This window comes from Myodes glareolus, chromosome 14, assembly GCF_982192425.1.
Source record: "Myodes glareolus chromosome 14, mMyoGla1.1, whole genome shotgun sequence".
NCBI lineage: Eukaryota > Metazoa > Chordata > Mammalia > Rodentia > Cricetidae > Myodes > Myodes glareolus.
The window spans coordinates 66,188,385-66,206,693 of NC_142039.1; the positions used below are offsets into that span (position 1 = coordinate 66,188,385).

The following is an 18,309-nucleotide window of genomic DNA, read 5'->3' on the forward strand; positions in this document are numbered from 1 at the left end:
CACAACCTACGCCATTCCGCACAGAGAGTCGTGGAGCACTGAGCAGGACGGTGAAGAGCAGACTTTGCATAGCATAAAAGGAAGAGACACCGAACCACAAGAGTGACAGGGCTCTTCAGCAGGTCTTGTGGCCAATGGTTTCTACTTCCTGATCACCCCTGAGACAGGGACTGAGAAAGCCATTTAATGAGTTGTGAGCATGCATGCGTGTGCATGAATACAAGCGTTCCTCCAGGGACAGGGACCAAAACTGGCTCAAGCCCTTTATATAAAATGGCACGGTATTTGCATGTTTTCAGTCACCCCCAGCCTCCTTAAGACACTGACTGCAGTGTAAATGTTATATGGATAATTGTTATAATACTTAGAGAATAATAAAAAATGGGTATACATATTCAGTACAGAAGCAATTTTTAAAAAAAAAATATTTTTGATCCAAAGTTAGTTAAATCTGTGGCCACAGACACCGCAGATAGGAGACTGGTGGTAAGATGTATTTCTTATTCTGGGTTACTGGTAACTGGAAAAGCACAGTAACCTCCACAAGGCAGGTAAATCATGTAAGTGATTTACACATGTGTGAAACTGGGAGTCTTTTTGTAAGACTCACGTACAATATTCGTAAGGACGCTTTACAAGACATGAATTCCCTCCCTAGGCTTCTTCCCATCTGAGATCCCTATCTCCCCGCTCACGTTCAGCTGTGTGCCTTTCTTCTCCTTTCCCCTGTGAGGAAAGAGCGCGTAGAAGAAACGGCCATGCACGTCAGTCAACAAGCCTGCGTGCACCACCGCTGAGCCTGCCTCTGGCAACCCAGGATAAGAAATAGATTTTAGAGTCAGCCCTCCATAGCTGCAGGCTCTGTGTGCAAAGATTCAGCTATCCAGCATCCTGCAGTGAGCACTACTGCTCATATTCCCGAGGATTTCATGTGTGCAATTGTGCCCGTTCCTCTCCTACATCAGCCCTCTCTCTTCAAACTTAAGACCACAGGCAAGATGGTTCATCGGGCAAAGATACTTGCTATGAAGTGCCTGATGTCCTGAATCTAATCCCTGGAACCCACGGACTTCCATACATGCCTTGGCATGTATGTTTCTCCCCTCACATCATACACATACAACACAATAATCATAAATACATGAATTTAGAAGACATTCAAATAGGTGGGAGATTGGTGGGGAAAAGGGGGTTCAGTGGAGAAATGAGTGGTTAAGAGAGGACAATGGGGTATTATCAAATTCCGTTATAGAAATTATGGAATTGTAAACAAATAGTTTACAATATTAAATAGTAAACAAATAGTTTTTAATATTTTAAAAACAAATAGTTTTTAAGTTTATAAACCTAGAATATAAGAATTTAGACAAAAGCAGTCCAGCCCAACGGTGACCTTGAAACGTCCCGGTGAGCATGACCTCGTGCAAGGTCACGATCTAAAAGGGTTTAATCACTGCATACCTCATCAGAGAGGCAAATTTATAGACTTCGATTTACTTCCTCATAAGAGAGCTGGTGACTGAAGTAAAGACCCGTGGCTATTTATCTGAAGACTGCTTGTCCCTGCAGTTGTACAAAGCAAGAAATGCTACTTCAAACTTCTCTGCTTCTGTATTCGGACAATTAGCCTGGGAAGTGAAAATTGCCACGAGATCTAAGAACTGTATCTGACCCGGATGACTATTTTCAGTTCTCAAAACCCAAACCCAGTCAAGCTCAGCACTGGGGGAGGAAGTGAAAGGGGAAGAGAAAAGAAACCTGAATCTTCAACCCTTGTTTTTCCTCCATGACAACCAGGGGCATTTGACAGGTGGCATATGCAATTTACTTTTATCCTGCTGTACACTTGCTCAACCCACAAGAGCGGTTTTCCTGTCATCCTCTGCCACGGAGTCTGCTCTAAAAGACACACTGCAGGAATTATCATTATTGTGGGAAACACCACTCACCCAATTTAATTTAATTATCAGCTGAAATAAATAAAGCCGTGTTAATTTTTATGACCCGATGCATTTTTAATTATGCTGAAGTTAATTTGTCTTTGATATCTTAAAGAAGAGGGGTCTTCTGCAGGGAGTTAAAATGCCATTAAACTAAAGTAATCGGAATTAGCATCTGCTATAGTCGATACGGTCCACATAGACAGAGTAGCCACCATCGAACAGACTGCTCTCAAGAGAGTTGGAAGGACAGAAGATTGCCAAATCTGGAATAACATCGAAAGTCATTTGTTCTAACACTACTCCAAGACCCACAAAAGTTTGCATAACTCAAGTTTGGTGAGTTTCAGATGAGCCCCTAAGTTATAGAAGACTAGTCAAAAGAAATCACAATATTAGATATGTGTAATTGTTGCTACCTCCACAGGACTCTTGTCTCTTTAATATGGCCGTGTTGGGCATCCTACCACAATGAGTCATAATCCCCTAGAACATGGCTAGAGAAAATAGGATTCACACCTGGAATAAGGGGACCCTGTATTAAAGGAGATGGTTAGAGTGTGTGGTATGAATTTGCACAGAGTGCCTCGTTCCTAAATGGCACCCTAGAACCTAGGGAACTAAGGGCAGAACCCTTCAGTAAAGGATGCAGGGTAAGATAAAGGGGTGGCGTTGTGGTGACGTAACAGGCGATACCATTGTTCTGCCCTGAAAGAAGAGGCTGCTGAGGAACAAGACACACGAAGCTGAGGAGGAAAGTGTCCAGAATGTTGGGAAGAATACAGAAGATCACCATTGTTCAAAAAGATGGACTCAGGCTTGAAGAAGTGTCCAAAACTGTAAAACATTGCAGAATTCAAGGGTTTTTCCCAGAGGAAAACCTCAATTTCCTGAGTTTTTCCTATAGTAGGACACCTACCTAGACTTTGTAAGTAGAGAAAAATAAGTTGTATGTAAAAATAAAACTAATTAATTGACTTATCATGGATGAAAGCAGAGACGTGTGCCAGACAATGGTGACACACGCCTTTAATCCCAGCCTCGGGAGGCAGAGGCAGGCAGATCTCTGTGAGTTCAAGGCCAGCCTGGTCTACAAGAGCTAGCTCTAGGATAGGCTCCAAAGCTACACAGAGAAACCCTGTCTCGAAAACAACCGCCCCCCCCAAATACTCTCTTTGCAAAGCCTGCCTAAATTTTTTGAAGTAGACAGAGCACAGTACCACATGCCATGAAGGTGTAAGCCAATCATAAGAAACGTTCAACACTGGAGGACTCAAAAGTCCCACAAAGCAAAACACCATTTGAGGAAAGAGCACGAAGATATCTGTTGAGGTTTTTCTTTTCTTTCTTTCTTTCTTTCTTTTTTTTTTTCTTCCCATGTGCACCTCACTCACAAGATTATTAACCCCACTTGGATGCAAAGACCTCTTTGGCCTGCTAACCAAAAATTGCTGTTTCCATTAACAATGCCTCAATCATTACACCCACGGCAACATGAAGACATTCCCTAAAGGCTGTTATGATGATCTCATTTAGGGAAAGGAGACACAGGCGAAAGAGTGTGTAATGTAAAGGTAGTTAGTTCTTATTATCAACAACTGTTGATATTTCAAACAACAAGCCATAGGCAACAGTCATAGGACACGGTTTATGGATATTAATATCAACCTTGTTACACTTGGGATCTCAGACACTGTGTTTAACATCGATCAAAATCTTATATTCACCCGTGAGAACCACAGAAAGTTTGAACTTTGGGAGGCATTGGCACTTGTCTAATGTTATTATTCCCTGTATGTAAGCAATAAAATGTCAGCCTGCTGCTGAGGGCTAGGTAGTGAGGATGATACTAGAGAGAGGGAATGTCATGTGCAGGCCACAAGAAAAAACAATTGGCTCAAAATATCAGCTTTATGAGTTTAACTGGGTGATCTGCCCATGACGGAAGAACAAAGCAGTCCAGAGCTCATAGACCACAGGGTCAAGCGAGACTTCAGCTGAAGAAAGTGAACGGCCTCCTGACAGTTCCAAACCAAGTCACTGACCCTCAGAAGCTTTGTTCATGCTGTATGAGGGTTGGTGATCTAATTAGTGAGACAACACTGAAGCCTATGCAGGAAACATCTTCCTCAGACTTCTCAAATACTAAAAAGATGGACCATTCAGTTCAAGACTGGCTTAAGGGTGGTAGGAGGGATTGGACTCCTTCAAAAGATCTGTTTGAGCCAACGGTTGTAAAAACACACACCCTACAGACAAATGTAAGGAAAAAGACTATGAAAATTGTTCCAAGGCCAAAGTTAGAACATATTAGCTCAGCACTTTGTAAATGCCTATTAGAATAACACACACCCACATTCTTAGGTATCGCCATGACCGCAAAAGTAGTACCAAAAGGATGGACAAAGGCTACTTTCTCATGAGGACCAATAGCAATGTTTCGACTGGTTATTGTTTTAAAATGATCTTCAAGAGTGAAAAAAACAGTGATAAGACTATTTGAAGAGAAATTTTCCTTCGTGTTATTATTATGAAACCATTTTACTTTTGCAATACCTTTCTGGACACAGCCCAAATCAAAAACACAAAATAACCAACACAACGAAAATTCCATTTCCTGCTAGTCTGAATTTTTGCTTGCTTTTTTTTTTCTCTCCTGGCTGTGACTGGGAGAGTTGAAATTGCATGTGGCAATTATTGCTTTACACCTTTTGTAGCCCCTTGTGGTTCTGTTGACAGCCCACAGGTACTTTAATCTTGCAGGCAAACTCCTGTAAAGATGGATCTGTGTAAAAACCACGGCCCCCGCTAGGATAAGCAGAAAAATATGTACCTCGTTCAAACTTTAACCTCTGGTAAAGTTGATACTCGGCCACGGGCACCAAACAGGCAATCTGAAATCAGAGACGTTGGAGAGAGATGAGATTTCGGTCAGCGGAGGGTCTTACATCCCCAGCCCTTTCTGATACGTTTCTCTGACTTTGCCTCTATACCCCGTCTCCCAGTTGCCTGGAAACCATTGTCCCTACTTGTTCATGCAGGAAGTAATACAAGCAGCAATTCACAAGCCATCCCCCTCCTCTTGCCATGGTTAGGCACCACCGCTCAAGCCGTGAGGAATAAAACTCCCTGGTTGTCTCCATGCCTTGCCTTGGTTGGCAGCTACTAACCAAGTTTTGATATCTGGGGCTTTCTCGTTGTTTGTGCACAGATATGAAAGAAGCTCTTTCTTTCTTTACATTTACTGAAAAAGAAACTTTCCAAAGACCATAGCTTGTAGCTTTGGATCTATAAGCACTAAGGTCAAGCAGTCTGCACCTCAGCAATTACTCAAACTTTGTACATAGAAATGGTGCGCTCTGAATGACACAAACTTTTCTACTGGCAAAATTCCCTTCGCTTATACCACACTGACATATTGTGCAATGGCAACAAGGCAATATCTTATGACATTGCTTGTGACTAGACGCCCATTTCTACTTTGGATAGCAGAATGAACCAACGGCTTCCTAGTAAACATAGATGATTCATACTGACAGCGACACTGTTAAACACATTAAACATCTTAAAATTATATTTCAAAGTCAGGAAAAGCTAACTGCTCTTATAAATTGGAATTCTAAAAATATTAGCTATATTGATGGCAATGTATAACTATCTTGATGCTGCCAAATTACAAATGAGAAGCAGAAGGATTTGAGGTCAACCTCCCAGGAATTCAGCAAGTTAATTATGGGCCCCTACTCTTAGCCTTGATAATTCCAGCATTGAACTATGGAGCTACTATTTGTATGAATTATTATGTATACATCATGAATATATGAACTACAGATATGATTTTGTTACAAAATACACTTAAATGGAAACATTTTTACAATTGACAAAACAAAGCCTGCTTTGAGAAAACTACAATAAGATGATGATGCAAATATAATTGTATTTAATAATACAATATATTTTAAAAGTACATTTATAATAAAAATTATGTACCTCAAAAGTAGTCTCGGTCTGTTTAGTTCACAATCAGACCAAGTTAACAGAAATGAATTAAAGATCACAAAATAAACAAGTTCAGTCTTCTGCATACCTAACTCAGTACAATAAAATTGGTCCATTCTGAAAAACATTTCTCTTCAAACTTTCTTTTACCAAATTTGGGGGGGGATGGGTTTTCACCTGCTACCTTAAAGAAAAGTCCCTTAACAAATCTTGTGAGAAAAAATAGGTCCAATTTCATTATATATGCATTTTGCTATAGTTCTGTTAAAAGTATAATTGGACTTTAATAATACAGAAAGTTAGATTTGTTAATTTGCTATAGTACCACCCAAAAAACTCCCCTAAAAGTCAAAGGCATCGTGAATAAATTCAGAGTTGAAGAAAGAAAGTCCAGGCATCAGACATTAGAAGATGGAGCTCATTGCCTGACTTTGTCACTGGTCACCATATGTAGAGGGCAAATGATCTAATGCTACTTCCACCTTGGGCCCAAGCTGACTTGGGGCAGGTGTCATCTGGGTCCAAAGTCGTATTCCATAATCCTATTTTTACCTTCCTCTTCTCAAATGCTACTGAGATCACTGATTCTGTGCCACAGTCATTCTCCTCAACTAAAATGATTTGCATCAGATTGACACAGACCTTCTTTAAGTCCATCAAAGAATCTCCAAATAATATTGCTTTTCCAGTGACAAACAAGTCATATAATAGCTAATCCACATAGTATTTATGGGAGACAAGCAAATAGGAGAGGAAGTGTTTTTAGAGACAGAATCTATGTCAATGAGAAAAATGGCAGAGAGTGGTGCAGCAAAAGCTACTAACAATAGGGTTGGGTGTTTGCTTTAAATTAGAAAGGCAGATTTCATCAGACCAATACTTTACGGTCAGAAGGAAAGGCATAAATCTCTTGACATTTTATATGTTGACCCAGTTTGATTTCCCCCCTTATTATTTCATAAAGTCAAATATTTATTTAGAATTTATTTATTTAGAATTAGGTGTTAGCAAAGTAAGTCAACTTTTGCCCTGAAATGTCTTGGTGACTTTTGTAGTCACCAAGAGTCATCAGTGCTCGGTCTGATCCTTGTAGAATACAGAGAAGGCCCAGAGCACACTCATCTCCCTACCAGCTCTGCCCTTGGCAGCCCACCACAGGCAGAGCCCTTGGAGGACATCTGGGCTACACTCAAGATGTGTTCACAGAATGAAATCACTCAGAACAACATACACACTTAAGAGTCAAAATGAAGCTTCTCCCTGATTTTGCCACCTCTTATATTTTGCCATTTAAAACTCATGTCTCAAGATGAGAGAGAGCTGGACCTGGTTTAAAACAACACACACACACACACACACACACACACACACACACACTATCCAAAGTATTAATTCTTGGTTTCACTGTCATTTTGGAGCTAAGTTAGAGCTGTTTAAGGCTTCCATTTGTACCATTATAAAATTTAAATCATTCTGTTGTGATGAGTTCTGGAAGTGTCCGTAAGGCAAGGCTGCAGGTGAAAGAGCTGCAGCAGGGGTTTGCAGATGCTCACAACAGCCCCAAAACTGCCAGGCAGCCAGACTGGCAATCCCAGGAGAAAATCAAGGAGATTATACAAAGCTCTACCTTTATCCTCTTTTTTAAAAAAAAAATGGCAGAGATATTCAAAATTGTCCAAAATCACACTGTAATGCTTTTTTGAAACTTTTCATTCCCAAATAAATTCCAGACTTACAACATGCCATAAAGGTTGGATAAAGACTTCCCAAGTGTTACCCTCTCAACTTCTCCTAAAGAGAGCCTTACATAAAAACCATCATTAATTATTAAAAGAATACAATTCAAATTGGTATAATACAACTAAATGACTATCAGGACTTATTAAAATTTCACACATTCTCTCACTAATGTCCTTTTCCAGTCTGGTACCCACTCCAAGCTACAGCCCCGTATCTAGCTGCAGCATCTCCTGGACCTTCTGTGGCTGTTTTTAGTTTATCTTTTCCTTTCCTGCTTTACACATGTTTGAAACATACAGGCCATCTGTCTGCATGCTGCTCTCCAACTGTGGTTGCCCTGATCCCTTCTCGTGAGTAGACTTAGGCTGTGATCATATGTGACTTAGGGACCGTCAAGAGGCACGTGGGGATAACAGTATTAGCGATATTAGCATCTTGATGTGATTAAGGGATTCTAGACCAGATTTCTCTGCCTTTGTAATTTGCACATACCTGCAGGAGTGTTTTAAGTCGGGGTCACTTTTTAAATATGTCTGCCACATGTGTATAGATGCCTAGAGTAGGGGGAACTTAAGATAGAGTCTTTTGTAAGCCACCCATTCTGGGTACTAGGAACCAAACTTGGGTCCTCTGGAAGGGCAGGAAATGCTTTTAACCAGTAAGACATTTCTCTGGGCTCTTAATTAAAGATATTTAAGACAGATAACACCGTTTAATTATTAGGAGACACACAAGATGGAGTTAAAGACACAGAAGACTATACATATACATACATACACACACATACACACACACACACACACACACACACATATATATATATATATATATATATATATATATATATATATATATATATATATATATGGGGTCAGAGAGTGCAGGCAGGGAGAGAGGAAAAAACATGTGCAATTGCCTTCACTGGTTCAGGGCATTGTGTGAGGAGTTTTAACTGAGTTTAAGGCATACAAACATGAGTTCTAGGTGGTCACTCTCTGACTCTGTGGCGGTTATTATGGGATATCTAGAGTTGATGTGACACCAAAGGCAAGCGAGGCCACTCAAATATTCTGTGTCTAGCTGTCCCAGAGGGACACAGATGCTGTATAAAGAGGATGTAGGGACTGACCATAGTGAAGAACTTGGGGAAGTAGAACTGGGAAGCATATCAAGAGTGAATGAGCTGGGTTCTGCCAGGAGAGAGTCCAGCTTGTCCCCACGATGCTTGCTAAGGTGACAGGAAGTGGCAGTCACTCACTAAAGAGGTTGCTGGAAGATTGCCACTGATTTTCAGTTCCTTCTGAAAGTTCTTCCCCAAAATATTAGGATGGTAGTTGTTTAATTATAATTTCTTATTCTTTTCTCTCATTTATTCATCTGTTCATGAGGCTCCTGCTGCACAATCAGGAACAAGAAGTTTGGTGTTTAAACACAACAGTAAGGTCACAGGCAGTTCATAAAGCTAAAGGGAAGGTTTTCCGTGTGTTCGCCATAAAGAAATGATAAGCATTTCAGTAGATGAAAACAGCAAACCTGACAGGAACACCGCAAAACTATGTGTATATTAAAACATCACGTGACTCTGGTGAATGAAAATGACCCTTATAGGCTAATATGTTTCAATGTTTGGTTCCCAGCTGGTGGACTATTTGGGAAGGATTAGGAGGTGTGGCCTTGTTGGAGGAAATGCATCACGACAGGTTGGTTTTGAGATTTCAAAAGCCCACACCAAGTCCATTCTGTCTCTCTGTCTCCATTTATGTCTCTCTGTCTCCATTTCTCTCTGCCTTTCTCATTCACTGTGTCTGCATTTGTCTCTCTCTGTCTCTCTCTCTCCTCTCTGCTTCCAACTTGTGGATCAGATGTAAGCTCTCAGCTCCTGCCCCAGTGCCGCGCCTGAGTGCCTGTGGCCATGATCTCTACCATGATGGTCACAGACTAACCCTATGAAACTGTAAGACAGCTCCCAAACGAAATGCTTTCTTTTGTAAAATTCCCTTACTCGTTGTGTCAGTAACCAAAACATAGCATTCTATAAAATGTATAATTTTGCCAGACATGGTGACACATGCCTGTAATCTCAACATCTGGAAGCCAAAGGCAGAAGGATCAGAATAAGAAAAGTAAGAAAGAATTTAAAAAAAAGAAAGGAAGGAAGGAATAGGGCACCCAAGTTTGGTTGCCAGCACCCAGGTTAGGTGGTTCACAACTAACTATAAGTCCAGCACCAGGGGATCTGCTGCTCTCTTATAGATTTTGGAATTTGCAGATCCCAACACACAAGTTGTACATTTATATAGAGGTACGCACACACACACACACACACACACACACACACACAAATAAAAAAATCTTTAAAAAAGAAAAGAAGAAATACATAAAATCTCTATGCTTTATATACCAATTAAAAATAAGTTTAGCTTAGGCTAGGGCAATACTCAGTGGATAAAACCACTTGTCCTGAAAGTCTGATGACCCATGTCCCATTACTGTGGATGGGAATAACTGCCTCCCAAAGGTCGTCCTCTATGTGTGCCCCAAAACATTTCTCAGGCACCTTAATAATGAAAATAAAATAATTCTGCTGCAGGTCCTTCCTTCCACTTTAAATCTCTGTGGACACACAGGTAGCAGATACGAATTCATTCACTGAGCTTCTCTATTACTAAACATCTGTATTTAAGGGAAGTTCTGAGTGTCTTTCGAGGCATCGAGAGCCACTGCTGCAGCTGGAAAGGGGGTGAAGCAGTTAACTGTTCTTGCAGAGGACCTAGGTGTGGTTCCCAGCATGCCCGTGGCAGCCCATAACCATCTATGACTCCAGTTCCAGGGTATCCAACACCCTCTTCTAACTCCCATGGATACCAGGCATGCACGAAGTACACATACACACATGCAGACACAACACACACACACACACATATATATATATATATAATAAATCTAAAAAGAATTTTTTAAGAGGCCGTGACCTGGATCAACCACTAAAACTCCTCAGTTTAATTTAGTTATTGCTTTTTCACATCTCCTTTAAAATGTCTTAATTCACTCCGACCCAAGCATAAAATGTACTTTTCTTCTTCGTCCTTCCAAACATTCTTTTGAAAAATTAAAAGAAAAAGAAATAATCTGAAAAGAATGTGAGAAATAATATCAGTCATTAAAAACAAAGAGTTCTGCCCTAATCTCTTGTTATCTGACGAGAACGAACCCAGGGATGTTTACTAACGACCCAGGTGCAATTGTACTAAATCTTTTCTATTCCATTCGCAGCACAGCAGAATCAGGAAGTCAGTGTTCAGCTACACATGGGAGCCCGGACAGCTACACACATGGGAGCCGGGATAGCTACACACAACAGCTGACTGGGTATCTCCAGCATCCACAGCTGAGAAGAAGCTTTGAAAAGTGAGGCACAACTTTGATTTTGAATCACTGTTTGCTGGAACCATCATATGGAAGCAAGCTGCCCACCCACATTAACACTAACCCATGAAAAAGAAAAAAGAAAGGGAGGAGAGAGAAGAAGAGGGAAGAGTGGAGCCCGCCCATCACAAATATTTATGCTGAAAGTGATAGGTGGCCCCAGAAGAAATGTGGATCTTGCCGCAAATACTCTTTCGAAAGAGAACACTAAAATGTCATAGGTAATTCTAAGTTAAGGACAGGCTTTAGGACGTACAGCCTATTGGTTTATAAAATCAAACCAATAGGAAAGAGAAGTCAAGGTTTTATTCAGGTTTGACTCTTTAAATCAGCTGCTTAAAGAAAAAAAAAAAGTAAAGAAACAGGTGGACTCGACGGAGGAGTGCAATTGAATAGATTGTTATGACCCGCCGAGCAAGGTCTGGGCATTTCTGAGGTGCCATAACTTGCAAAAATGGAAGCAGGAAAACCCACTTGCACGAAGCTAACGCAGAAACTAGCAATGTCTTCTGTCTCATCCCAACACACAGGCAGCCCCGTTCAGCGGAGCAGAAAGGAGTGCATCCACCCATTGTCTGAGTACAACACCTAAATCCTGAATGGAAAGAGCCAGAGGGCATCACAGTCGGAGGGGGCATCACAGTCGGAGGGGGCAGGGCTGAATGGGGGCATCCTGGAACCAAGATCCAGATCACTTCACCAGTTTCTTTCCTCCCGCTGCGAATCTAGGGGTTAAAAGAACACACCCATGTGTACAGTGGAGGCAGATTCATTTTCCAGCACAGCTTCAAAGAATCTCAGATACTTTATTTCCCACTTACATAGGCTTTAAATACATCTCAAAATGAAAATCTAAATGTGTTCAAAAAATAAATTTCATCTGGAAACTTCAAAAATATCTCTTCACTCTGGTTTGGCAGATCCCGTTGTCCCCTCTCACCTCCAAAATTTAGCTTTTCTCCCACCGGCACCCATCACAATGGATGGTTATTAAAGACACAGTCAGCTGCTTCCCATCTGTACCCGGACGCAACAATCAGGGAAAGAGGCTCACTAGCTGGGGCATCTTCATCTTTCTGCCCCCACTTCCCACCACAGTAATGGGAGAGAACATTGTTAAGGGAGAGATGCCAAGGACAGTTGTGAAGAATATATGGTTCCTATAGCTCCAGCTGCCTCTCCCAAAGCCACCTTAAAAAAACACATTGTCGGAGGAAAAACTGTATTTTGCACATGTAAACCTCAGATTTCCTTAGCCCTTCTTTTCCTTCTCTTCCCCTGGGCCTCTGGGCTCTACACTCTAAATCCTTTTCCACAGAAATTCTGAGCCCCTGCTCTTGGCAAGGCCAACTGTACCCACCCTTCCTCTGGTGCATCCTGGGAGTAAAAGGCAAGCTGGCCCCAGGACTTGAAAAGAGTCTTGGTGTGTGAGAGGCTGGAGAGAGGTGGTGCATTCCTGCCTCCCCTGCCAGCTGCCAGTCAGGAAAAGTCCAGTTCCGCTGGCCACGCAGTGACAGGCACTGTTCAAATGGTTTTATGTGCCTGTCACGTTAATATCACATGGCACAGGCAAACACTGTAGGCTCTCCCGGCAAGGGCAGGCCACTTCTCCAACACTGCAGGGAACTGCTGAGATTAAACATCACCTTTCAATACAGAGCTTTATTTAAAGTAAAGCTGACAGAAATAGCAATCTGTGTCCTGTGTTCATAATTCCATGTTGGACAGGTTCCTGGTTCCAATACATGGGAAAACCCTGTGGTGCAGTAGGTGAAAGTACCAGATGATGCAATGGAGGAAAACTTGACTTTCCCCTGGCTCCCAGAAAGGTCACCTCTGAGCCACGAGTCACTGTCGATCACCAGCTTCTGGGGCACTGAGGGGGACGCCGCCATGTTCTCCTGTCTCCTGCGTAAGCAAACAGGGCTTGAACCGGGCATTGAAATACTTTACTAATGAGGCTATTCTTGACAGATAAACATGAAGAGGCAGAGCCACAGCTGAGCCAATTTAGAGGATTCAGGAAGACAGACAGGGAGCCCAGCCAAGTGAGCAAGTTGGGCCCACAGAGGAAAGCACACACCAAGAGCTTAACCGGCTGTAGCCAGAACCATTTCCAACAAGGGTATTTATGCGTTACCTGGACGATTAAATGTGTTTCTCAAGAGTAAGGAGGAAAACCGTCACGGTGGAATTCAGTTAAGTGTCACACAAATGGGCCCCACTGTGATACAGTAACAACAGCAGAGACTTCGGGCCGCAGAGTAGCATAAGGGTTATACATAATAAAATCCATAGGTTAGGAGGTGGGGTGGCACAGCCCCCAGTTCATCTGTGTGCAGCACTACTTTTAAAGGAAGAGTCCCGAATAAACAGATAAAGCTAATCAGATCTCCAATATAATTTCAGTTCAATTCAAACTTCCGAATGAGGACAACCCCCACCACCATTACATGGTTTTAGCATGGGAGACTGCAAGTTGTAGCAGGTTGGTTAAGAACTTCACTACTGTATTTGAATGCTCCTCGTGAGCTGGGCTCTCCATAAAGCCAGTGAGAACAGAAACGGCCCATGAATGCCCTAGAGAGTCTTTCTGTCCATGTGGCAAATGTTAAATTAGTTTAGTATGGCATAGTCTTGTTCTGTTTTCCCAAATATACTTTGAAATTGTTATGAATTTTGAGAAGTATTATGGGATTGTTTGGTTTTAATATAGCCTTAAAGTAAAATTGCGTTGGGCAAAGAAACTTAATACAGCTAATAGCAGCTAGGAAGGAGAGACTGTGTAGCATTGGGAAAGAATGGGCAGAATGCTACCAGGAAATGGGTATACAAGGACAACCAGAAGACCTCTGTGAGAGGCTTGGGCTAAACTCCCCAGATGTCCAAACACACTGGCCTGGCAATCAACATCCAAGACGGTGCGTAAATGGGTAGTGCTACCGTGTGAAGTCCAGAATAATACTGGGCCACTAGGCTCTCCGCAGTGACAGAGATTCTCTGCTCTGAGCTGTCAATCTGGTAGCCATTAACCATGGATGGCTATAAACACTTCAAAGCAATTATTAAGCAGCGCATAACAAGAATTAAGTTTCTTTTATAGAGTTTTAATTAAACTACAATTAAATATCACACCTGATTGGCAGCTGCCAGACTGGCTCTAGATTAATTTCATAAGTTTTGTCTTGAAACCTCACCAAACTGTTCCTTTATGTTTAAAAGATTTTCCATACAGGAATTAAACACGATTTCACCCAATTACAGTTTTTACAGACTACTCCATGTCTCTTGCATGTCACTGTTTTTGTTTTGTTTTGTTTTGTTTTTTCAAGACTGGATTAATCTGTAGCCTTGGAGCCTGTCCTGGAACTCTGCAGACCAGGCTGGCCTCGAACTCACAGAGATCCATCAGTCTCTGCCTCCTGAGTGCTGGGAGTAGAGACCTGAGCCCCCACCGGCATTTCACTGTTATGATTGTCTGGCTTATTGTACATTTATGGCCCCTCTGCCAGGTCAGATGCTCCTCCAGGATGGTGTGGGGCTGCCTTGGCCTCCACTCGGTCCCTGCACGCAGGGTGGTACTTGCACCTTGCGCTCTCTGTTTAATCCTTGGACTAGGTAACACATCAGAGAAACAAGCTGGAAAAGACAGCGCCAAGACCGATGCTCTGGGATACTTGGGCCTCCTTTTAAGAACAGGACACATAGTGAGCGGTATGGCGGGCACTAGCTTCTCATCCTTCCCATTACTCAAGGCAAAAGCAAGCAGTGATCCTTGGGGGCAGGAGGTACATTTTCAATCCTTTTAACAAAACTTTGGCTTCATTATTTTCTTAAAATGAGTCAACTCTACACCATTAGGTACTCCTTTATGCATCCTTTAAAGGCACCTCTAAAAAAAATTAATCCCTTATACCAGTGTTCATAAACCGCACACGGGACAGACTAAGTCAGGGTAGGGGTAGCTGCACCACGTCTTCCTGTTTTTCTAATAAAGCAAAGGATATGTAAAAAAAAAAGGGGGGGTATTCATAAAGATGTATATCTATACATACACACAGATATCTAACTATATACATATTTATATCTACCCACACACCATGAGCCCCTAATGCTCGAGTCTTTTGCTGCACATTTGGTCTGCCTGCTTTGTTCCCCCTTAATGCTACGGAGGTCACGGGAACTGGATGAGAATTCTAGCTCTTTCTAGATAGGTTTCTTGAGGCAAGTCACTTACAGTCTCCGGACTTCAGTTTCTACGTCTAAAGAAAACACCCAACTTCACGAGGTTTGAGGGAAGCATTAGTTAGTACACAGGCCAAAGAAGTAACAGGAAGAATGCCTGGTGCTAAGCGGGTTCTCAGGGCTTATCAAATGGACAGTTTATTTCATCGGGGGGGGGGGTACTTTTGGAGGATTACACATTCTCTTAGACAAGAGTTCATTATATTCAGGTGAACCGAGCCTGAAGATCCAGAGGCAGATTTCAGGCCAGTCAATGGGGGAGGGGTTGTCAATCAAACAAAAGGATGAGATGAAGTGCAATCTGGAGAGATAGGAAAACTTGCTCCTGGGGAACGGCCTATCTGATGCTGGCGAAAGGCCTCTCTCCCTGCTCTTGGAAATGTTTCAACCTCGGGCTACCTCTGCAGAAGGCTATAAACAAACTAGTGTAGACCTGCCATCATTACGTACCGTACCGCATAACTCCCTTGCTTGTAGTCTATCTGCCTTCAACGTTTTCAGGCTTGTGAGACCATCCGCTAGGCATCCTCCTAAACCTCACTCCTGCTAAGTTTGATTTCCAGCATCTCTGCCCGTTTGAAGAGCGGCTCCAACCCGTGAGATGGCATACATAAACAGAACAGAGATAAACGGCGCGCTCCTCTCAGCTTGTATAAAGATTCCAGCTCCATGGGGCAATAAAACACTCCTTGAAAGTGTTAACCTCTGTATTTTGTCACTAGCTCCCTAGTAGGCAAGACTTAAGAGTCAAGATCCTAAGAAATAACTCAGCAGGGAAGATGGGAAGGCCACGGCACACATTCATACCTCGGTTTCCTGCAAGATCCCGTGGTTTAGGCACACCATGTCAGGACAAGTGATGGGAGACCCGCATCCTTCCCGGATTGACAGCATCATATACTGTTTCAGGCACTATAAGAGGAGAAAAAAGAAGCAGATATTTTAAACATCACATCCACTACGGTAGCGCAAAGGTTACATAAGAGGACACGCACAGACTCTTCCTAAATTGGTTGTCCTGGGATTCCTGTATGCAGGAAACGTAAGTTATCACAAGTGTGGGTACTAAAGAGCCATGACTTTGGAAAGAATGCAGAGCCAGGCAGTTAATTACAGATGACTTCATTTTAAGAGTTTCCTCGGGTCAGATTCCCGAGAGCTCGCTCAGTCTGTCCACCACAGACAGGGACGGAAGAACCAGTTTGCAGAGTCCTCCCCCTGTCTTCTTTATTTTCAAACTGGACTGGATTTCCCAATTCTCATTGGCTTGCTTGTTTTCTCATTTTCGGATGGATTTGTTTATTTTCTATGTCCGAGTGTTTTTCCTGCATTGCACCACGTGTCACAGAGGTCAGAAAGGGGCGCCAGGTCTTCTGGAGCTGGAGATTTGAATGGTTATAGACCACCACGTGGGTGCTCACACCTCACCCCAATCCTCTGCAAGCACAAGCACTCTTAACCACCCTCCCCATCTCTCTAGCACCCCCAGTTCTGTTTTTAATCTAGTGGACCTCTCTTGTAAGTTTGCCTGAAAGCAGAATGACTTCACTCTGGGGCCCTGAAACTAAGCTACCCAAACAGAATCCAAATCCTAGTAAGAACTGAGTTGTGGAGGAACAAGTCAGGTGGCTTCCTTCTGGCTGGGGATCTCAAAGACAACTTGGGAAAACAGGCCATTCCAAAGACAGGAGAAGCCTTAGTGGATGCCATGCTGAGAAGGATTTTGATGTGCTTTGTTTTGTTGTTGCGGTTTTTTTGTTGTTGTTGTTTTTGTTTTTGATGTAGGGTTTCACTATGCAGCCCAGGCTGACCTAGAACTTTCAATCTGCTGTCTTAGCCTTTCAAACTGGGTGACCAGCAGGTCCTCCCTGAGGAGTTTTGGATAGGAAAATAAAAGAAACACTGGGCAACCCGGGGAAAGGGAGCTTCTCCCAAAAGGAGATGACAAGAGGACACCATCCTCAAACTTGATACTTCTTGATTTTACAGCCGAACCTTGGGCAGTGGGTGCAGGGAGCGTAGGAGACGGAGGGCTATACCATATGGACCTCCAGTGCCTTCCTTATCCTCCTAACTCAGCTCCACATGCGCACAGGGGAAAAAAGGCAGATGCAACACATATAGGTGTTGACCAAATCCAGCTTAAAAATGTACAGAGCCAAGTGTTAGGTTGGGGCATGCATCATGTAGTTAGGTCTGCAGGGGTCACATATAGACTTCTTCTTTGTCATTACTTTCTTAATGCCGACTCTTATAACCTAGAGGTGATTTAAGTCACATAACAAGCTGTGTGTAGATTATATACCAATGCTATGCAAGTCATTTTATATCTAAGACATTTGCATGCTTACGTGCTTGCAGGTTTGGGTATCTTAGGAGGAATACTAGAGCCCCTTCCCAACAGACACCAATGCACTACTATAATTCCAGCAAATAAAACTCAGAAATCCAAAATCTGACTCTTCAATTTCTACTAATTAAATCTTATAATTATGATTGTGAACCTTCGTCTATTTTCATGACCATTAAAAAAAAAAGCCAAGTTCAAATGTTTGAGAAGTATACTCAAATACAATCTAGTTAATGAAACAATGACTTATAAAATGATCATTTAAAACTGAGTTTAGATTTTTTAAAATTTATACACTTATGTATCAATCCTTTACATGAAAAGCAGTGCCCACTGGGAATGGTGGCACACATCTTTAGTCCCAGCACTCGGGAGACAGAGGCAGGCGGATCTATCTATGTGAGTTCAAGACCATCCTGGTCTAGAAAGTAAGTTCTAGAACAGCCAGGACTCTGCTATACAGAGAAACCCTGATTTAAAAAAACAAAATCAAAACAAACTAAAAAGCAGTGTCATGCACTATTGCTAAACCATAAATGAAAATCTGTGGTCAGATGTTTAGCACAGAATTGTGAAATCTGTGACTTCTCCTGGCCTCTTAAAATAAAT

The 18,309-nt window shown here is 42.2% G+C and overlaps 1 protein-coding gene across 6 annotated transcripts in view; it reads right to left on the bottom strand.

Moving 5' to 3' along the window:
- Rnf144b (ring finger protein 144B) overlaps positions 1 to 18,309 on the bottom strand; it is a 144,912-nt gene that overhangs the window by 14,636 nt on the left and 111,967 nt on the right. For all 6 annotated transcript variants that reach the window (XM_085699497.2, XM_048432957.3, XM_048432958.3 and 3 more), the window contains 2 exons: positions 16,158 to 16,262; positions 4,774 to 4,834 (listed from right to left, as the gene is read on the bottom strand). In XM_085699497.2, the coding sequence (XP_085555623.1) occupies positions 4,774 to 4,834; positions 16,158 to 16,262 (166 nt within the window). The remainder of the gene's footprint in view (positions 1 to 4,773; positions 4,835 to 16,157; positions 16,263 to 18,309) is intronic.